The sequence below is a fragment of the Palaemon carinicauda genome, chromosome 6 (genome assembly GCF_036898095.1).
Source record: "Palaemon carinicauda isolate YSFRI2023 chromosome 6, ASM3689809v2, whole genome shotgun sequence".
NCBI classification, from domain to species: domain Eukaryota; kingdom Metazoa; phylum Arthropoda; class Malacostraca; order Decapoda; family Palaemonidae; genus Palaemon; species Palaemon carinicauda.
In genome coordinates, this window is record NC_090730.1 from 123,288,688 (window position 1) to 123,308,687 (window position 20,000).

Sequence of the window (20,000 nt, forward strand, 5' to 3'; positions counted from 1 at the left end):
AAAGGGTTAGATGTTGCAGCCGTCAGTTTTTGATATTTTAGTTTATAACTACACACATTACAAGCAGCTAAACGCTCGTTTAATATGAAGAACTGTAGTTTACGAACTAACCAAGAATTAAAAAGGAGGATAACAGAAGTAGAGCACGAAAAAGCCCTGTAGTAGATATGACAGCACTAACTCTGCATTGTGTGTTTTCTCTTGTCCAAGCACAGATATACGAAGAGACGATAAGTACAGACCACGCTGCTGGCACTCCTGTGCTGAGGGTTCCAGCCACCGATTCGGACTCGGGTAGCAACGCCGAGATTTCCTACACTTTGCAAGGAAGCCCTGATGACATGAAGTACTTCTCCATTAACACAGATACGGGCATCATCACTCTTACCAACCCTCTGCAGAAAAGTATGGTAAGAGCAAATTATCAATACTTTTAGCATTGTAAAGCTTAAGATTATAATATACTTAGAATATCTTTTATATTATTGGTCTGTTTTGTTGGTTTTTAACTAGGAATGAATTATCTTAATGGTAGTAAAAAAGTGTGGATATTGAATGTGAATGGAATGCAAGGAGAGTTGATATTAACGCTTCTACAATGTACTTCAGAATCACGTGACGGTTTGTCGGGATTATTTATTTCATTTACAATTATTGCAATATTTGATACAAATTATTTTAGAATTCTTTAACTCTCTTGGGTATAAAAGCTGCTTCACACCGTATTCAATCCTTTTTTTAATATTGGTCAAAATTTCAATCAAAATTCCTTAAACATCCATAATGTTTTTTGGAGGAATTCCTCGTTTTCTCATATCAGTAGCTTACAGATATGAATTTTTCTGGTTCCTGAATCCACCGCCTATTTTAAAGTTTAAAACATATGCGAGCCCATTGTAATATATATATATATATATATATATATATATATATATATATATATATATATATATATATATGTGTGTGTGTGTGTATACATAAACATATAAGCCATATACTATACTCCTCCTAATATCTGGATTCCCTCTACCTCTGGATCAGAGACCCAAGAAGGTATCAACTCAAAGTTAATAGCGCCACGTCGGCCGGGGAATCGAACCCGGACACAAGAAACTGAGGTTCCATTGACTTAGTAACTCAGCCCAGTCAATGGAACGTCAGTTTCTTGGGCTTGGGTTCGATTCCCCGGCCGACCATAAGATATATATATATATATATATATATATATATATATATATATATATATATATATATATATATATGTGTGTGTGTGTGTGTGTGTGTGTGTAATATATATCTATATATATATAAATAAACAATATTTATATATATATATATATATATATATATATATATATATATATATATATATATATATATATATATATATATATATAATGCAAAACACACAAACAAACACACACACACATATATATATATATATATATATATATATATATATATATATATATGTATATGTATATATATACATATATATATATATATATAAATAATGTATGTAAGTATATAATATATATATATACATATATATATATATATATATACATATATATATATATATATATATATATATGCATATATATATACATATATAGCCTATATATATATATATATATATATATATATATATATATATATATATATATATATATATATATATATACACATATATGTTTGTGTGTTATATATATATATATATATATATATATATATATATATATATATATATATATATATATATATATATTTATATATATAAGCTGTAAATCACACACCATTTACTTCATATCTACTATTCATTGAGTAGTGAGCCTTTTGTTTTTGTGTTCTTTCCAGGCAAATAGTCGTCTATTTGAGATGCGAGCTCGAGCCTCTGATAAAGGAAGTCCTGTGTTGTGGTCTTCGGCTGACGTCCGCATTCAGGTGGTCTCATCGGATGAGCTGCCGCCCACGATTGTCAGCCAACAACCCCTGTACCCAGAGGTCTGGGAAAACACAACTGAAAATACTCATGTCCTGACGCTGTGCGCAAGGTCAGTTTTGTCTTAGGGAGGGAGGTTTTTTTTTTTTTATTATTGATGGAAGTTTTTTAAAACAAATCTTGCATAGAGAAAAAGATATTGTTACTCAAACTAAACAATGCTCGATGTAAAAACAAGTTAAACCCCATTATTATATTTTACTCAAATGCAAAGTTCATTTATTTTATGGCTTTGTTATATTATATATGTATCCAATTTATATTTGATTGATTAATGCTATTGTTCATTATGAATACGTCATTTTGTAACTATTTTTATTTCCCAATTAGTGTAGAAGCAAGAGATGAAACTGATTACATAAAATTGTAATATTTGTGCGTTGAAATATTTCACACAAATATCTGGTTTCGTCATAAATTTTCGTTCTGAAATTAGGCTGGGGGAATTGGAGCCTTTTATGTAGGAAGGAGGTCACACGAGGGAATAAAGATTATCGTTTACATCATCATAGATATTTTCACATCCGATGTCACCTTTAAGTTATTTTGTCATAATTTCAGATGGCACCCTTCCTAACTTCCCATTATACACGTGCGTGTGCAATATGTTATTTTTCATGTTACGTTAAACTGTTACAAATATCTTTTGTGAACTTCTTTTTATGCTGTGCTTATTGGATGGCAACACAAGGTTTCTCAAATGTACTGATGAGGATATGGATTCCTATTTTCTAATTTCTCTTTATAAAGAAAGATAACAATATAAGCTTAGGAGGCTTTGTGTTCTGCTGAATTATGACATTATGATGTTACTTACGTTAATGAGTGTATGTTTTTGTCAGTGTAGTTTGCTTTTTCCTCTTTTATGTTAGGATAAAATTGGGTAGAACACCGTAGCATCGGCGTAATCAGCATTATGATATAACAATACACATCTCATTCATTATGTCGTAATTTGCTGCTTTCGTAAAGAGTTGAGGAGTTCTAGAGCTTACTGCACTGGGAAATAAGGTGTGATCAAAATAACATATGTCTTCTTAGAATGGAAAGTAATTTGATATGTTTGCCAGAAGGTAAATAATTTGCTGATTATCTTCTAACCAACTTTATGGAATAAGGTTGACGAAGAAAATTTGTCAAGTGAAACTCGGAGACATTTCAATAGCAGGAATGTTGGGAGCCTCAATAGTAAAGTTATTAGGTAGGAAATTGAGTCTTTTTGGTTCTAACCGGGAGCAATTGTGTATGATAATGAAATGACCTCCAATACTGAGTACGGAAAGAGGGAAATGGTTTCATAGAGAGGAGTAAGGTTGGTTGGTAAGGACCTTAACAGGAAGGTCCATTGGAAAGCCCTGTCAATAGCTTTAAAAATGTGAAAGAGGTAATCTACAATACACTCATCATCTTTCATGAAAACATGATGATATAATGCACCAGATAAGTTGTGTAGGTTCTATTTGTGCCTGAAAAAGAACCTCCGTTAAGAAAGATATACTCAGATGGGCATGAATTGAAAAGCAAATTAGAAATAGGAAAATAGTTTTCTGTTTTCACAGACCCCTAAATTTCTGTCAGCGAAATAGTCTTTGTGGTCGGAGGAGAGAAAATTTGTAACATTCGATGTGAAATAAAGATTTACGATTTTTTATTTACTAATTATAGATGTAGGACTATTGTACGAACTTTCACTGCTTAGAATAAGATTTATTTGATTTATTAATGTATTGTTGAACTACTATATTTAGATACGAATTCTTAATCTTAAAATCCTTAAAACGTTTCAATCTTGCTAAAAGAAATATGTTGTAGCAGTCTCAAAATTAATTTTTTCGTATTATTATAGATAAAATTCTCTTGCAAATAAGATTTTGCACGTAGATACACACCTCAGTTAATATGGAGGCACCAACCGTCCAAAAGTAATAGCAATTTATAAAGTGATCCTATCAAATTTTCAGTAATAACATGATCTCACTGCAGGCTTGTAAAATTGAATTTAATATGGAGAGTTTACTTAGCTTCAGAAATGCCATGTAATTTGAACAGTACGTTTACGGGCAAACTCATTCAGAATGAAAGCAAAACTTAATAATCTCGTTATTATTCACCTGCCTATGTCCTTACTTCGAAAATGGTTTTGCTTCCAAAACATTTTTCACGCTGGTTCTTTTTCACGATATGTAATTGCATCTTATTATTTACTGATGCCGTTTCAATGCGTAGATTATCTGCATTTGTATGTGACTGCTATATTTGCTTCTGCAAATTTGTTTTCATTCGCTTCTTGTGTGTTAATTTTATATTTATATCAATCAACTTTCCTGTGATTTACTTGTGAGACATTGTAATTTCAACTAGTGACAGTGATTGATGTTTGAACTGTAAAACTAATTTCTGGATATTTTCCCACATTTCGGAGGAGTTGGTACAGTTGAACCAGTTTTCATTTTTATTAATATGCCTTATAACGTCGCACCATTTAATTGTCTCGTAGTTGAGTCAACTGGTTGGGGTAGGCAATGAGATAGTATAGTAATTCACGTGTATTTCATACACTCTCATACACTGTAATGGTATTGCTTTTTCTTATCTCTTTTCTTCTCCTGCACTGATAATAGAAAATCTTGTTTATGCTTGATAATGCACGTTTTAGATGAAATTTGGAAATCAAATCGCCTGACATTACATGTAAAAATGAAACTATATATCCGTTTAGTGAGATCGGTGTTACTCTATGGACATGAGTCATGGTATGACAATGAAACAATCTCCAAAAGATTTAGTAGATTTGAGAACAAAGCACGCAGGAGGATATTGGGAGTTGAATGGCAGGGCAGGATTATAAATGAATCTATAAGAGAGATTAATCGAGTGCCATTTGTTGATGAGATCAGTGTGAGGGGTAGATGGAGATGGTTTGGGCATGCTCTTCACAATCCCCAAGGGAGATTAGTTCAGCAAACGGTCAGTTGGGCTCCACAAGACAATAAAAAAGTTGGAAGACCCAGACCTACATGGCTGAGGATTATGAAGCGCTAAGTAGGAGATGAATGAAGTATTCAATTAGAAGCTCAAGATAGAGACGACTATCAAAATCTAACCGAGGCCCTTTGCTTCAATAGATGTAGGAGGAGATGATGATGATGATGATGATGATATATATATATATATATATATATATATATATATATATATATATATATATATATATATATATGTATATATATATATATATATATATATATATATATATATATATATATATATATATACATATATATATATATATATATATATATATATATATATATATATATATATATATATATATATATATATATATATGTACAATGTTCGTGTGAAGGTGTGTACAATTATGCAATAATTTTCTTTCGAAGGAAAATTCCGGAGAGGTGAATCTTTACATTTGCCAAAAAATAATGTTTTAACCTGGAAAGGGATCCTAATTAAAAAAAAGCCGAAATATGGTAGTGCCAGTTCTCTCTCTCTCTCTCTCTCTCTCTCTCTCTCTCTCTCTCTCTCTCTCTCTCTCTCTCTCTCTCTCTCTCTCTCTCTCTCTCTTTCTCTCTCTCTCTCTCTCTCTCTCTCTGTCTCTCTCTCTCTCTCTCTCTCTCTCTCTCTCTCTCTCTCTCTCTCTCTCTCTATTGATTTACTTGCTAATTCGTGTTGTTTTGAAGAGAAAATAATTATTATGTATATCTTTTCTATCTTATGAAAATATGGTAATTGAAAAGTAAGATGTGAGTAAAAAAGATAAATCTGAGAATATACTCCCTCTCTGTCTCTCTTAATTTCTTATGTTGAAACCAATCTCACTTCTTTTTGTCTTAATACAAATGTTACCTTTATTTTACTCAAAAGATCACTTATTCACTCGTATTCTCATTATAGGGCCATACTAAACCATCATTAATTCTCAACCGAGTCACCTTTGTCAGTGGGTTATTGATTCAACCATTAATTGACTTAAATGCAATAACACTTGCATCCTTTTATGGGATATCTCAGCGAACTAGAAAACTCATAGGTTGGAAAAAATGACGAGAAGTGGATGGGAAAGATACACACTGATTTACTTCTATGACTAAGTTGGAGGTTACTTACCTCTTCAGCTAAGATCTTTGTGGAAACGTAATGATTATTTACACTCTATGTTTTGAGTCTTTCATAAGTAGTGTAAAAAGTGCTGAACTTTATAATATTTTCTCAAAGTTAAGGTAGAATTCCTAAGTACCAGATTCTGTTATCACCAACGACCAAATTAATCCTTTCTCTGGAGGAAGGTCTCACCAAGAGGAGGATTACATGAAAAGATGTGTGCCCCTCATTCATCCTCCCTTCTTCTTCATTATTCAATTCCTTCCCTCCCTTTCCTCACACTATTCAATGCCTACTTCCTTCCCTCCCTTTCCTCACACTATTCAATGCCTACTTCCTTCCCTCCTTTAGCAAAGCATTATTCTTCCAAGTTCACTCCCTCTCCCAGTCACCGCTTCTCCTCCTCCTTCCTTCCTACTAATACTACCACTAACACTACTACTACTGCTACCAATAGTTGAATGGAGAGGCTGCACTTACAATAGAGCATAGAAAGGCACATACCGCTTCCAAAGCAATGCTCTCTTACAGACACACTCTAGCAACAAACATGTTCATAAAGAGTGTCACTAATCTACAGTATTAATGTGTCTACTGTAAGAAGGGGCATGGAGTATAAAATCCTTTTGTCTCAAGTTGAAATATTTTATTTCCCTCAGTGGAGAAAATGGTCTGTAGATAGCTTAAATAGCCAATAACTGTCACATTCTTACTCCGTAGAATACCGACAAATAAAGCGAGTAGCGCTCTTGCTTGTCTTGGTTTGAAAACTCATATTAGAAAAATTCAGATAAGAAAAAAAAATAAGATTTGCTATGTGTACATGGCGTGCTTATGAAAGCAGATACAAGTGAGGGAAACTAGATTATGTGGTAATCAGAGTTGATGGAACAGGAAAAGGATAGATATAATGGTGAGATGGATCGTTACTGGGGTTAAATCTAAGCATTACTTTTTCCTGAAACAAAAGGAAAAGTAAATAATGTAGTTCTGTTTGGAGCTAGATATTCCAAATTGAGTTGTAAATGTAGGTTAGACTAGCAAATGGGTGAAAAACAAGTGAGATTAGAATAAAGGGAAAAAGTAAGAGGGAAGGGTTGAAGGTGCTGAAATGGAAGGAATTTATGTTTACAACATAAAAAGCAGGTATGGGGTCTCTGATTCTGCATGGAACTTTTAATACGAAACACTCAATGGAAGTAAAGTAAAATGTAAAGTGTTATAGGGAAATAATGGGACTTCAAATTGCAGGAGAGGACAAAAGAGATAATTTTGGCAGGGTATTCAAGAGAATGAATAAGGTACTTAACCTTAGTCATGGATTGAGTACGTTAAATAGGTGGGATGAATTTTACAAGTAGGTATGGATTGAAATAGTTACTCTAGAGAAATCAAATACATGTAAATACATGGAACAAGTAATAGACTAAAATTTTTTTAGAAAATAATAAGAAAAACGAAAAAGTAATCTGAGGAGAATGCCAATGAATGACGATTTAGTGAAAATGTTGAAGATTTGTGGAATACGAACAATAAAGAGTGGTGGATGTGAATGATATAGAAATATAAAAAGTTGATGTTAAATGGAAAATGAGTAGTAAGGCAATCAGATTATTAGTAAATGGGAAAGGAGTATAGTAGAATATTAATTGAATAGCTTGGCTTTTTTTATGCACCTAATCTATGTTCATTTTCGACTTCCTTGCCGTATTTTTTTATTTTGTTATCATAATTCTTCATAGGGCAGACATAATACTGGAATTCACGGTTTACTCTTATAAAAAAAATTTACCCTGTTACTACGTTTTAGAGTTTGATGTTTTAGATTTACACAGTTTCTCTACAAATTCGCCAATCCCTAGCTAAGTTAAGAATCGCTCGGTACTTGAAGAATGTTTCAAGTTACATATCACTTGAGAATTTTGAAGAATTATCTACCGTATATGTACTTATCAGAATTTTGATTTTTTTTTTCTAAATAATCATTTCATTTACACAATTCTCAAATTTGATGCCTATCATTGACAACGGCACTTTTTCCTTTATTAAGTATCATCTGCATACGAAATTCGTCTCCATGATTAATCTTTGAAGTTCCTTTTCCCAAGATTCCTTTATTTTTCCTTTTAGGTCTAATCTGGCAGACAGCTCGCTTGTTTACTTCACCCTACTCAACGGTAACACTCCAGACACTAATTCCGATGGAACATTTGCCATCAGGTGAGTAATAACGCACAATGGATAACATGTTCTTTGTTTCTTAAAAGCATAACTACATACCTATTTATTCTGATGTTTAAAAGGTTATTACTGCTGGAAAGATGGTAGATATATAAAAAAGAATATGTCTAAATTTTCACCATTATAGAAATACAAGGGGACGCGTTAAAATAATTCAGATTTTGAAAATTTCTCTGCTATTTTATATTTTTAAACTCGGAAAGGGTAACCTCTCTCTCTCTCTCTCTCTCTCTCTCTCTCTCTCTCTCTCTCTCTCTCTCTCTCTCTCTCTCTCTCTCTCTCTCTCTCTCTCTCTTAAGACCAGAAGAAATATGTTTGTTGAATTATTCATTTATTGTAATATTTAGTTCAATAGCAAACTGTATTATATTCTAGGTGCTTCAAGAAAGTCTTGAAAATTTATTCCTCAACTTTGATATGATAATCCCGAGAAGATGAACTTTATCCTTTGTGACTTATTGAGGTAACTCTTTAATGGAAGAATAAATAATTTACCACTTCGTTCAGTAATATGTTCACTTCTTTGCCTACTTTTTTTTCTTGAATATTAATGTTTAGTGACACATGATATATAGAGGCAATTTGGATTGTATTTTGCTAATTTTCCTATCGATCCGTAGAATGAAAAAGCTCAGAATCTCATACATTCATAATGGAGAAATATTTGTTGTTTCTTGAATAATTATTTATTCTTTTATTTTGTTAGGTTATGAATTTATTTCAGCCCGTTAAGGGAACACACTGTCAATACATTTGAATTTGTATGTGCGGGTTTTTAATTTTTCTATTTGTACTATTTCTGAAAGAAAGATTTTTAATTATTATAGTAGTTATGGAGTTTTTATCTAATGATCTACATGCAATAAAATCAATATTCTAGTTGTGATTATGAAGTCTGGTAACTATTTGCAACGGTGCAGTCCTAGAGTTTTTATAAACATCATAGCAATTTACCGAAATTTTAATTTATGAAAATTAGGGCCAGCTTATTTACTAAATCCAATTTAACGAAGTCTTGGGATTATTTTAATGACAGTAATAAACATTTGGAACGATTTCCACAGGTGAAAGAAGACTGGTAATTAAATATGATAATAAATAACAAGGTTTGCATTCCACTGCCTTCATTCGGAAAAGACCCTGGCGTGCTTATGGTATAGAATAATAAAGAGATTCTCACATTACTCTAATAGCTATATCTCACTGGTGTCCACAGACGACAGGAGCATTCGGGGGAGTGTCACGATAGCACAGGTGTGACGGTTTTTGTCGCCTCAAGGAATTTGGATTTTGAGACCATCCAGGAATACACGCTGACGATCCAATTAATTGTGAGTATTATTAATACGTCTCTCTCTCTCTCTCTCTCTCTCTCTCTCTCTCTCTCTCTCTCTCTCTCTCTCTCTCTCCAGAAAAAGACACAGATGTGATCTATCTATCTAGATTTTGCAAAAGCCTTTGACAAGGTAGACCATAATAAATTATATAAGAGAAAAACGAGAAAGCATAATATTGCGGGAACGATAGGAAAATGGGTAAAAGAATTCCTGCAAAACAGAAAACAGATAGAGGTTGCAAATGACGAGAAATCAGATGAAGATCAGGTAATATCTGGCGTGCCACAGGGTACAGTATTAGCTGCACTGCTGCTTGTTATTATGATCTCACAGATAGACTGTGATGTTAAAAAATCTGTAGTGAGAAGTTTCGCCGATTACACAAGAATAAGTAGAGAAATTACTTATGATGAAGTTAGGAACCTACTGTGATGTTAAAAAATCTGTAGTGAGAAGTTTCGCCGATTCCACAAGAATAAGTAGAGAAATTACTTGTGATGAAGATAGGAACCTACTGCAAAGAGATATAAAGAAAATATATGAATGGGCGGAGATAAATAGGATGGTATTTAACTCTGATAAATTCGAATCAATAAATTATGGAAACAGAGAAAGAATGGTATATACATATAAGGGACCTAATAACGAGACAATCACAAACAAGGAAGCAGTTAAAGACCTTGGTGTAATGTTAAATAGGAATATGTTATGCAACGACCAAATAGTAACACTGTTGGCTAAATGTAGAGCAAAAATGGGAATGCTATTCAGACACTTTAAAACAAGAAAAGCTGAACACATGATTACGCTTTACAAAACTTTTGGACGTAGTACACTCGAGTACTGCAATATGATATGGTACCCACACTTCCAAAAGGATATTGCACAAATAGAGAGTGTACAAAGGTCCCATACTGCTATAATAGAAGAAGTTAAGGACCTTGACTACTGGGAAAGACTGCAATTTTTAAAACTATACAGTCTAGAAAGGAGAAGAGAACGCTACATGATAATACAAGCATGGAAGCAAATCGAAGGAATTACTGAAAACATCATGGAGCTAAAAATATCAGAAAGAGCAAGCCGAGGTAGATTAATAGTGCCAAAAACTATGCCAGGAAAACTAAGGAAGGCGCACAGGACATTAATCCACTACGCACCAGTATCGATAATGCAGTGACTATTTAATGTGCTGCCAGCTCATCAAAGAAACATATCAGGAGTGAGCGTAGATGTGTTTAAGAATAAGCTCGATAAATACCTAATATGCATCCAAGACCATCCAAGACTGGAAGATGCATTAGCAACTTTCTGGTGGATATACGAGGTACCTCACACTGAGGGACCTGGGGGAACCGAAGCATAAAATAAGTAATGTATACCTTTTTATTGTATGCTAGTCATTTACCTGATAATTGACATCCAGTATATCATATCCAATTGTATTACATAGAATTTTAACTCTCTCTCTCTCTCTCTCTCTCTCTCTCTCTCTCTCTCTCTCTCTCTCTCTCTCTCTCTCTGTTTAGGTCTCTATCATCATGCATGTATGGGGAGGTAAAATTTGGAATGTGAAAATTAATATGTTCTCAAATTTCTTGCTTTAATGCTTACATGTAGGATTTGGTTAGAAAACGTTGAAATAAGATTCGACAACCGGAATAAAAAAAAAAATTCTTTGATATTTAGATTCTTTTATGAGAGGTAATGGCAAGAAAGCTTTCTTCCCATTAAAGCATTTTATATTAATTACCACTGTTCCTTTCCCTCTACTGTCAAAGCAATTTCCTTCCGGGTTAAACCATAAAAGCACCTTTAATTATCTTTCCTATGGGCGTCTGGCATCTACAAATAAACGCTGAAAATTTAATTTGAATTACTAGTATTTATATATTGGTTTTATCTATTCTCGTAACTCATTACTATGAGGAACTTTTTCTTTTTTTAGCTTTCACCGCCAATAATGAGATTAAAATTACCTGTACCTTTTCCCATCAAATTTCAGAACGATCATAACGCTCGTTCCGAGAAGAAGATCCAAGTGAGCATTTTGGATGTCAATGATAACGCTCCTCTACTCCAGCCATTCGACGGAGCTGTCATGGAAAACATTGACAGTATGCTCATCACGACCATCAAGGCCCACGATAAGGACGTTTCGCCTCAGTTTAGACAGGTACGGAGATTCACCGATAAGCATCCCATTGCAAGATCTCTCTCTCTCTCTCTCTCTCTCTCTCTCTCTCTCTCTCTCTCTCTCTCTCTCTTTCGTTGTTAAATGGTAATGCTATGTCTTATTTTACTTGTTTGATATTTCTAGTCAATTATAAAGATCTGCTTTTAGTTGAAACTACATGTCAATGGGAAAACGTCCATATATATTATCTAATGATGATGTCGGATTGCGTACAGCAGAGACAAAGAAAAGGAAATTGACGTTTTACGTGAAAGTTTAAGAGTGACTTTACTTATTTTGTTAATTTTAGTACTAAACAATTTTATTCCATTTAAAAAATCTGATATAGAGCAATACTTTTGGTAGAGATTGCTGACTAATAAATTAATGGATATAACGATACTTACCATACAAAGGAATGTGTATTTTAGGATTATTGTTGAGAAAGTAGAGAAGAAGGACATATGATAAAAGGAATGAAAGGGGAAGAATTGCGTGGGTTCATATGGGGAGAAGAGCTTGTGAATCAGTTATTTGTTGTTGAATATTCAAATTAACAGTTTGAAAATGAAGGAGGATATATGGTATAGTATACCTGGATTTAGGAAAAGGTTATGACAAAACACAGAGAGCAATATGAAGACTTGTTAGAATATACGGGATTGAAAATAAGTTATTCATAGCAATAAAATTTTAATTCCTGAAATGAAGCATTTGTTAGTTGTAATAAGCTGCATGGAGTTATGGTAGACGGTAAAGTCAGGACAGTTGATGTCGGTATAAAGATAGTGAGATAAGAATATGGACCATACTGGGGTGAGAAATGGTCAATGTTTGCAGATGGTATAGTACTGAAGTAAAGTAAAAATATCTGCAACATTTTGAAAAGGAGAAGGTTGACATTAAATGTGATGAATTGTAAATATATGTTGGTCAATGAAAACTGGGGAGATTTAACAAAGAATGTTGGTGAGAACGGTGGAAGATTGTAAGTGGTAGAATCATATAACTCTTTTAGTGTTAACACAACAATGGAAGATGAGTCCTAGAAGAAATGAGGCATGAATAACTGCAAAATATTGGAAATAGGTAAGAATGTATGAAGGAGTTATTGATCCATCTCTGCTGTATGGCAGTGGAATATAAATGTTGAATCAGATGGATTCAAAGAAAGGAAAGATTAAATTAATAAAATGAGAAGTATACATCTCCCATATATAATAAAGACTAAGTGTCTGGATATATATATATATATATATATATATATATATATATATATATATATATATATATATATATGTATATATATATATATATATATATATATATATATATATATATTTACATATATAAATATATATATATATATATATATATATATATATATATATATATATATATATATATATATATATATATATATATATATATATATATATATGTTCATACATATATATATAAATAAATTTATATATATATATATATATATATATATATATATATATATATATATGTGTGTGTGTGTGTGTGTGTGTGTGTGTGTGTGTGTGTGTGAGTATGCGAGTATATATAGATACACATATGTGTACTCACACACACACACATATGTATATATATATACTGTATATATGTATATATATATACATATATAAATAAATATATATATATATATATATATATATAAATATATATATATATATGTGTGTGTATAACTATATATATATATATATATATATATATATATATATATATATATATATATATATATATATATATATATATATATATATATATGCATATCTATATATAGATCATTATATATATATATATGTGTGTATATATATACACATACATACATACATACATTTATATAGATAGATGTAGATAAAGGTATGTATGTGCGTCCGTGTATTTGTATTCTTTTATCATAACTGGCCAATAAGCGTGAATAATTAATTTCAAGTCTCTAAACTGAAGGTTATTTCCGTCATTTAAATATCAGAGACCTCAAGATTCAAACAGTCTGTAGATTACGTTGAAATCCATTTTTTATTATCTATATATAAGTTTCTTACTATCTACACACACACATGCACGCACACACACATACACACACACATATATATACATATATATATACAGTATATATATATATATATATATATATATATATATATATATATATATATATATATATGTGTGTGTATTTATATACACAGTATATATGTATATATATATATATATATATATATATATATATATATATATATATATATATATATATATATATATATATATATATATATATATATCTATATATATTTTATTATCATTATCATTATTACTCTTAATAACTAAGCTGCAACACTAGTTAGAAAAGCAGGATGCTAGCACCCCAAGGGCCCTAGTAGGGAAAATAGTCCAGTGAGGAAAGAAAATAGGAAAATAAGTAAACTATATATAAGAAGTAATGAATAAAAAATGCTACTTTATATATAAATCACAAAGAGAGAGTTATGTCAGCCTCTACTGTACAACATAAAAACATTTGCTGAAAATTTGAACTTCTAAAGTTCCGCCGATTAAACTGCCTAATTAGGAAGATCATTCTAAAATCTGGTCACAGCTGGAATAAAACTTCTAGAATTCTGTGTAGTATTGAGCCATATGATGGAAAAGACAAGACTGTTAGAATTAACTGCGTACATAGTACTACATACAAATGGTACAGTGAGGAAAATTTTGAATGGAAAGGATGATGAGAACTGTGAAAAATCTCTTGCATTATTCATGCAGAACTAATTGAACGACAGTGCCGCATATCAATATCAACATCAGGATTTAGAAATTCAATAGACCATAAGTTTTTGTCCAACAGGTTAAGATAAGAGCCAGTAGCTAAAACCTAGACAGTAGAACAATACTCGAAACAAGTGGAATGAAAGAATTAAAACATTTCTTCAGAATAGATTGATCACAGAAAATCTTCAACGACTTTCTATATGAACCAATTTCTTGTGTAAATGAAGAAGAATGTGATTTTAAAAGTAAATTTATAAGCAAGAATCACAACTAGATTATTAAAGTAGTTGTATATAGTGAAAAAAAAATTATCAATGCAAAGTTCTGAATGTTGACTAGCTACTGTCTTCGACCAACTTGCAATCATACTTTGAGATTCTAGCTAAATCTCTTTTAAGGGACCCAGATCTACAATCTGGACATACCATTGAGGTTTTGAGGGTAGCATAATCTGTTCGTGCAACAAGCTTGTTTATTTAGGACAAACGACACATCATTTATATATAGTATGAAAAGTAATGGGCCAAGAGCACCACCCTATGGAACACCAGATATCACATACCTATACTCAATACGATGCCTATAAAAAACAACTCTGCAATATATTACTTGAAATTCAATGATGATGCTAAGAAATGACCAAACTACTCTCTTGCTCAAGGGTACACTCAGGCATACTACTATATTTATTTCTCTTCTTCTTTTTCTTATGAAATGGTGTGTTGGACAGGCTTAATAGAAGGGCCATAGATGTCTGGTGGTTTATCAAGAGGTTGTCTTTTTCTTATGTTTCTTTATCTTTCCAAAACCATCCTATGTGTCCTACCTTCAATTGAAGTGGCTATCCTGGTATGGTTTTAAGCTCCACCGTGTTGACCATTTTTCCGACTTTTTATCTTTAGTTAATGGGTTTTATCAATCACTCTATATATATTTCTGTACATTTTGTTTTTGTTATGATTATTGTTAAGTTAGATTTTAAGTATGAGGATTTTTCTGTATTGCAGTTAATTCTTACCCTTTCTGGAGACATTGAGTGAAATCTGGGACCAATATGTCCTAAAATTCGTTAGTGTCGTCTACTGTATTCAAAACTTCGTAATCTACATGCAAATAAACAAGACCTTACAGTTGTATCCAGACAGTATGATATTCTTTGGTGCTCAGAAACTTTGGTTTCCCAAGTGAGATACTCATCTGAGCTCCTTATAATTGCTTTTAAGAAGCCAGTAATTTTGAAACGGGGTGCCATTCCTTGGAGAATGGCAGTGTACATTAAGAATGAGTACCCTGATTTTCATAAGACCTTCTATGAATTTGGATGTCATGAGATTCAGGTAATAAAAGTTTTTGCAGGCATAACAACTTCTATTCATGTCCGATCTACCGGAATCCAGAAATGGATGATTCTATCTTTAATTGTCTTCTTACTATTATGGCTAAGATACAAATAGATGTTAGAAAGGCCTCTTTTGTTTTTGTTGGTGATTTCAATGTTCACCATAGAATTGGTTAAATTATTTTTCTCCTACCGATCGCTATGGCTTACGAGGTTTGGATTTTGCCACTGAATCAGGCTGTCAGCAAATCATAAGTGAATCTACTCACAGGTCCGGTAACAACTGGTTGGACATCGTGTACACCGACTCCCCCGGCGTTATAACAAGTAAGGTTGGGTCTCCAGTTGGGACATTTGATCATACTTTGATTTCATTAGTAGTAAAGATGTGTCATACTCATGTAAGATTATATAATATCTCAAGATGGCCTGAATGGCCTTTTGAGTGTTCTTTTTAGCTGGGATTTGTCACAAAAGTATGATAGTGTTAAGCCTGTTGTTTTTATTAATAAGAATCTAGTCAACGTTCACCAAACTTTCAACTGGGCTCCCCAAGGCACTAAAAGAGCTGGAAGACCCAGGCCTACATGGCTGGGGACTATGAAGCGTGAAGTAGGAAACTGTGAATGGAGAAATATTGATTTAAAAGCTCAAGATAGAGGTGACCGTCGAAATCTACCTGAGGCCCTTTGCATCAACAGGCGTAGGAGGAGATAATGATGAGGATGATAGGGATGATCCCTTCTCGTGTGCTTAGGTACCGAGTGAAAGACAAACCTTATGTTGGTGTAGATCCAAAGGGTATTTTTCCTTTGCTTTTTATAAAGACTGCTGATTTCTTAGCTCCAAAGTTACCTTTTATTTTGTGCAATTCGCTAGAAGAGGTTCTTTTAGCACTTGATGAAGAATTAGTAATGTTACTCTATTATGTAAACGAGTTTGTGGTAGCTCAAGTCCAACTGAGTACTGTCTAATTTCCATAATTCCATATTATCGAAAGTTTTTGAATGTCTCTTTGGCAAAACGTCTAAATAGGTTTGCTGAAGTTGATTATCTGCCCCCTATTGTGCAATTTGGCTTCCGTAAGGTTTTGTAAGCCTTTTGATTATCAATCTATTCTAAGGAAGTGTTTTAATTCTTTTATTCTATCTTCTTTCGAGTATTGTTATCCTGTCTGGTCTTCAGCTGCTGAATGCCATCTTTATTTGTTAGACAGGAATTTACGATCTATTAAATTTCTTATTCCTGATCTAGATATTAATCTCTGGCACCGTCGTTTAGTTTGCTCTTTATGCATGTTGCATAAGATCTTTCATAATTAAGACCATTCTTTCCATTCAGATCTTCCAGGACAGCACCATCCTATTCTTATTACTAGATGTGCAGTTAATGTTAATAATCATGCCTTTTCTACCAAAAGGCTCATTGCTACACATTATTGTAGAAGTTTTGTTCCAGCTATGATAAGCTGTGGGATGATCTTTCTAATCATGTAGTTGATTTGGTGGAACTTCAAGAGTTCAAACTTGCAGTAAAGGTTTTATGTTGAACAGACTGACATAAGTCTCTTATTATAGTCTATATACGGAAGATGTGTTTTAAATTTATTATTGCTCTTAAAATAGTTTATTTCAATTGTTCCGTACTTCTCTTATAGCTTATTTATTTCCTTATTCCTCATTGGACTATTTTTCCCTGTTGGAGCCCTTGATTTATAGCATTCTGCTTTTCCAATTATGGTTATACCTAAAGTAAAAAGAGAATAATAATAATAATAATAATAATAATAATAATAATAATAATAATAATAATAATAATAATAATAATAATAATACTGTTTGAGTTTGTAAACAAGGGCCTTATAAATCACAACGTCAAAGGTATCACTAAAATTACTGACCAAAATCAAGGAATTTCCGTATAGCATTGGATATTGTAAGAAGAGCATCACATGCTCCAATGCTCTAGCAGTAGCATATTACCTTCAGCAAACATATTTAGACCTTTTTTCCAAAAGACGTTCGAAATCTTTAGATAATAGGGTAGTTATGGAAATTTGGTGGTAATCAGCAGGGCTAGAGCTATCAAAAATACAATTACCTAATGGAGTAACATTATTAGATCTTCAACTGCAAAAAGAACCTCTGGTAGAAAATAACAGACAACTTAAGCGATGAGAAATCAGCGGTCTTGACGAAAGTCAAAGACACTTCCATAAGATTCAAGGTGTTCTAATTTCACGTGACCGAAAAGGAAAACAGGAATAATAAAGATCAAGTTTCTCATTACTCTGCTTACTGTAAAAAAAAAAAAAAAAAAAAAAAAAAAAAAAAAAAAAAAAAAAAAAAAAAAAAAAAAAAAAAAAACAGGCAGAATGGTTGCCTTTTCGTTTGGACAGTGTGTGACAGAGCCATCTGGTATAAGTAAATGAAGTACTATCAAGTCTACACGAAAGTGTAAATACGAAGATATTCAAGTATTGGCTCTATTATTTATTGACGCTTGTCTACAAATTTGGTGATTTAAGTTTCAGAACGATAAAACTTGTTCATAATTAAGAGATCGGTGTTAAAGTCTATAATTTAGCATTTTTTTTTTTTTTTTTTTTTTTTTTTTTACATGGGATGGAGTTTTCATAGCGATATCGTGCAAACTAATATTCTAAGATACATTCAAGACCTATAGAAGAATATTCTGCATGACTTGGGTATAACCCACTTATAGATTTAAGCATATTATTATTCGATCATAGTTGCTGGGGCCTCTCTCTCTCTCTCTCTCTCTCTCTCTCTCTCTCTCTCTCTCTCTCTCTCTCTCTCTCTCTCTTTCCCCACATAGTCGACACCGTATTTGTTTCGTGATGATTGTGGGTTAATTTTCTTTCCTATTTGCGAACGTTCGTAAACCAGCAATCTACCATGTTAGTTTTCACTTGACTTGCTTCACATAAGGAAGCATCACATAATTTTTTGTGGCCTGCAGGTTTTGTCCTATGTTAACTTGTGTTATTAATGGGTCACTTATTGTCCCCCTTTCCAAAGAGCCCTTCGCATTTCAAAGACGTCCTCATAAATCAGGCTTATTTAGAAACTCTTATTTTAAATGTACTTTAATTGAATAGACTATTTCCTTACTCTAGCAAAAAGCTGATCTTTAAAATATTGAGATCGTCTAACAATGTTAATTAAGGTGATAATTAATTGTTGATTTTAAGAATAATAACTATTAAAGGCGTTAATGATAACCCTGATAACAATGTTAATAGCAATGATAACTTAACATTTCCGCCCTTTTTAAAAGAAAATGCAATATAGTAAATGAAAACATAAATATTTGAGCGACTTTATCCAATCAAACATTTTAGACGCGATGTGTTCGTCTTATGATTACAACTGTCTGAAATAAGTGTAGATGCCGTAAACCTTGGGTCATTCAACTTCAATTTGAGAAAATGGAATCTAAACATCGCTGAATAAAAGTGCCCAGTTTGATGAAGTAAAACTAAAGAATTAGACGAAAGCTAAATGATATTTCAAATTCAAGCGTCAGTTAGGTAAAAAAAAAATAAATAAATAAAAAAAATTCAAGGCCTGCGCTGTATGCATAGCTCAAATGTCAAACATAAATGCATAAGTTTGATATTTCTGTGTTTGAAAGTTAAATGACGCTGAAGGGTTTGCTTTGTTTTATTGAAGACAAAATTATCAAGTTTTTGTAGGTTGTGCGATTGCTCCAATGTGTTTGGAGATGTACAGTAGCTCTTTTGCATAATATAAGGTATTCTGTGCATTAGAATAAAAATGGAGGGAGGAATTTTCTATGTTTAGATTATCAGCCCGTAGAGAATTCCATGGTAGTTTTCTTAACAATAAGCAGAAGTATCCACTGTATTTCCTGTTCAAATTATTTCTTTGTAAGAGGAGTTCCGTTTAGCCAATCTTTCGGTGACATGTAACTGCCATATCAGCAGTAAAAATATAA

The 20,000-nt window shown here is 32.3% G+C and overlaps 1 protein-coding gene across 1 annotated transcript in view; it reads left to right on the plus strand.

Moving 5' to 3' along the window:
• The window catches only part of LOC137642641 (DE-cadherin-like), a 506,564-nt gene that overhangs the window by 399,507 nt on the left and 87,057 nt on the right, over nt 1-20,000 (plus strand). The window contains exons 13-17 of the mRNA XM_068375393.1: nt 216-410; nt 1,858-2,054; nt 8,255-8,344; nt 9,582-9,696; nt 11,708-11,878. Of these exons, the coding sequence (XP_068231494.1) occupies nt 216-410; nt 1,858-2,054; nt 8,255-8,344; nt 9,582-9,696; nt 11,708-11,878 (768 nt within the window). The remainder of the gene's footprint in view (nt 1-215; nt 411-1,857; nt 2,055-8,254; nt 8,345-9,581; nt 9,697-11,707; nt 11,879-20,000) is intronic.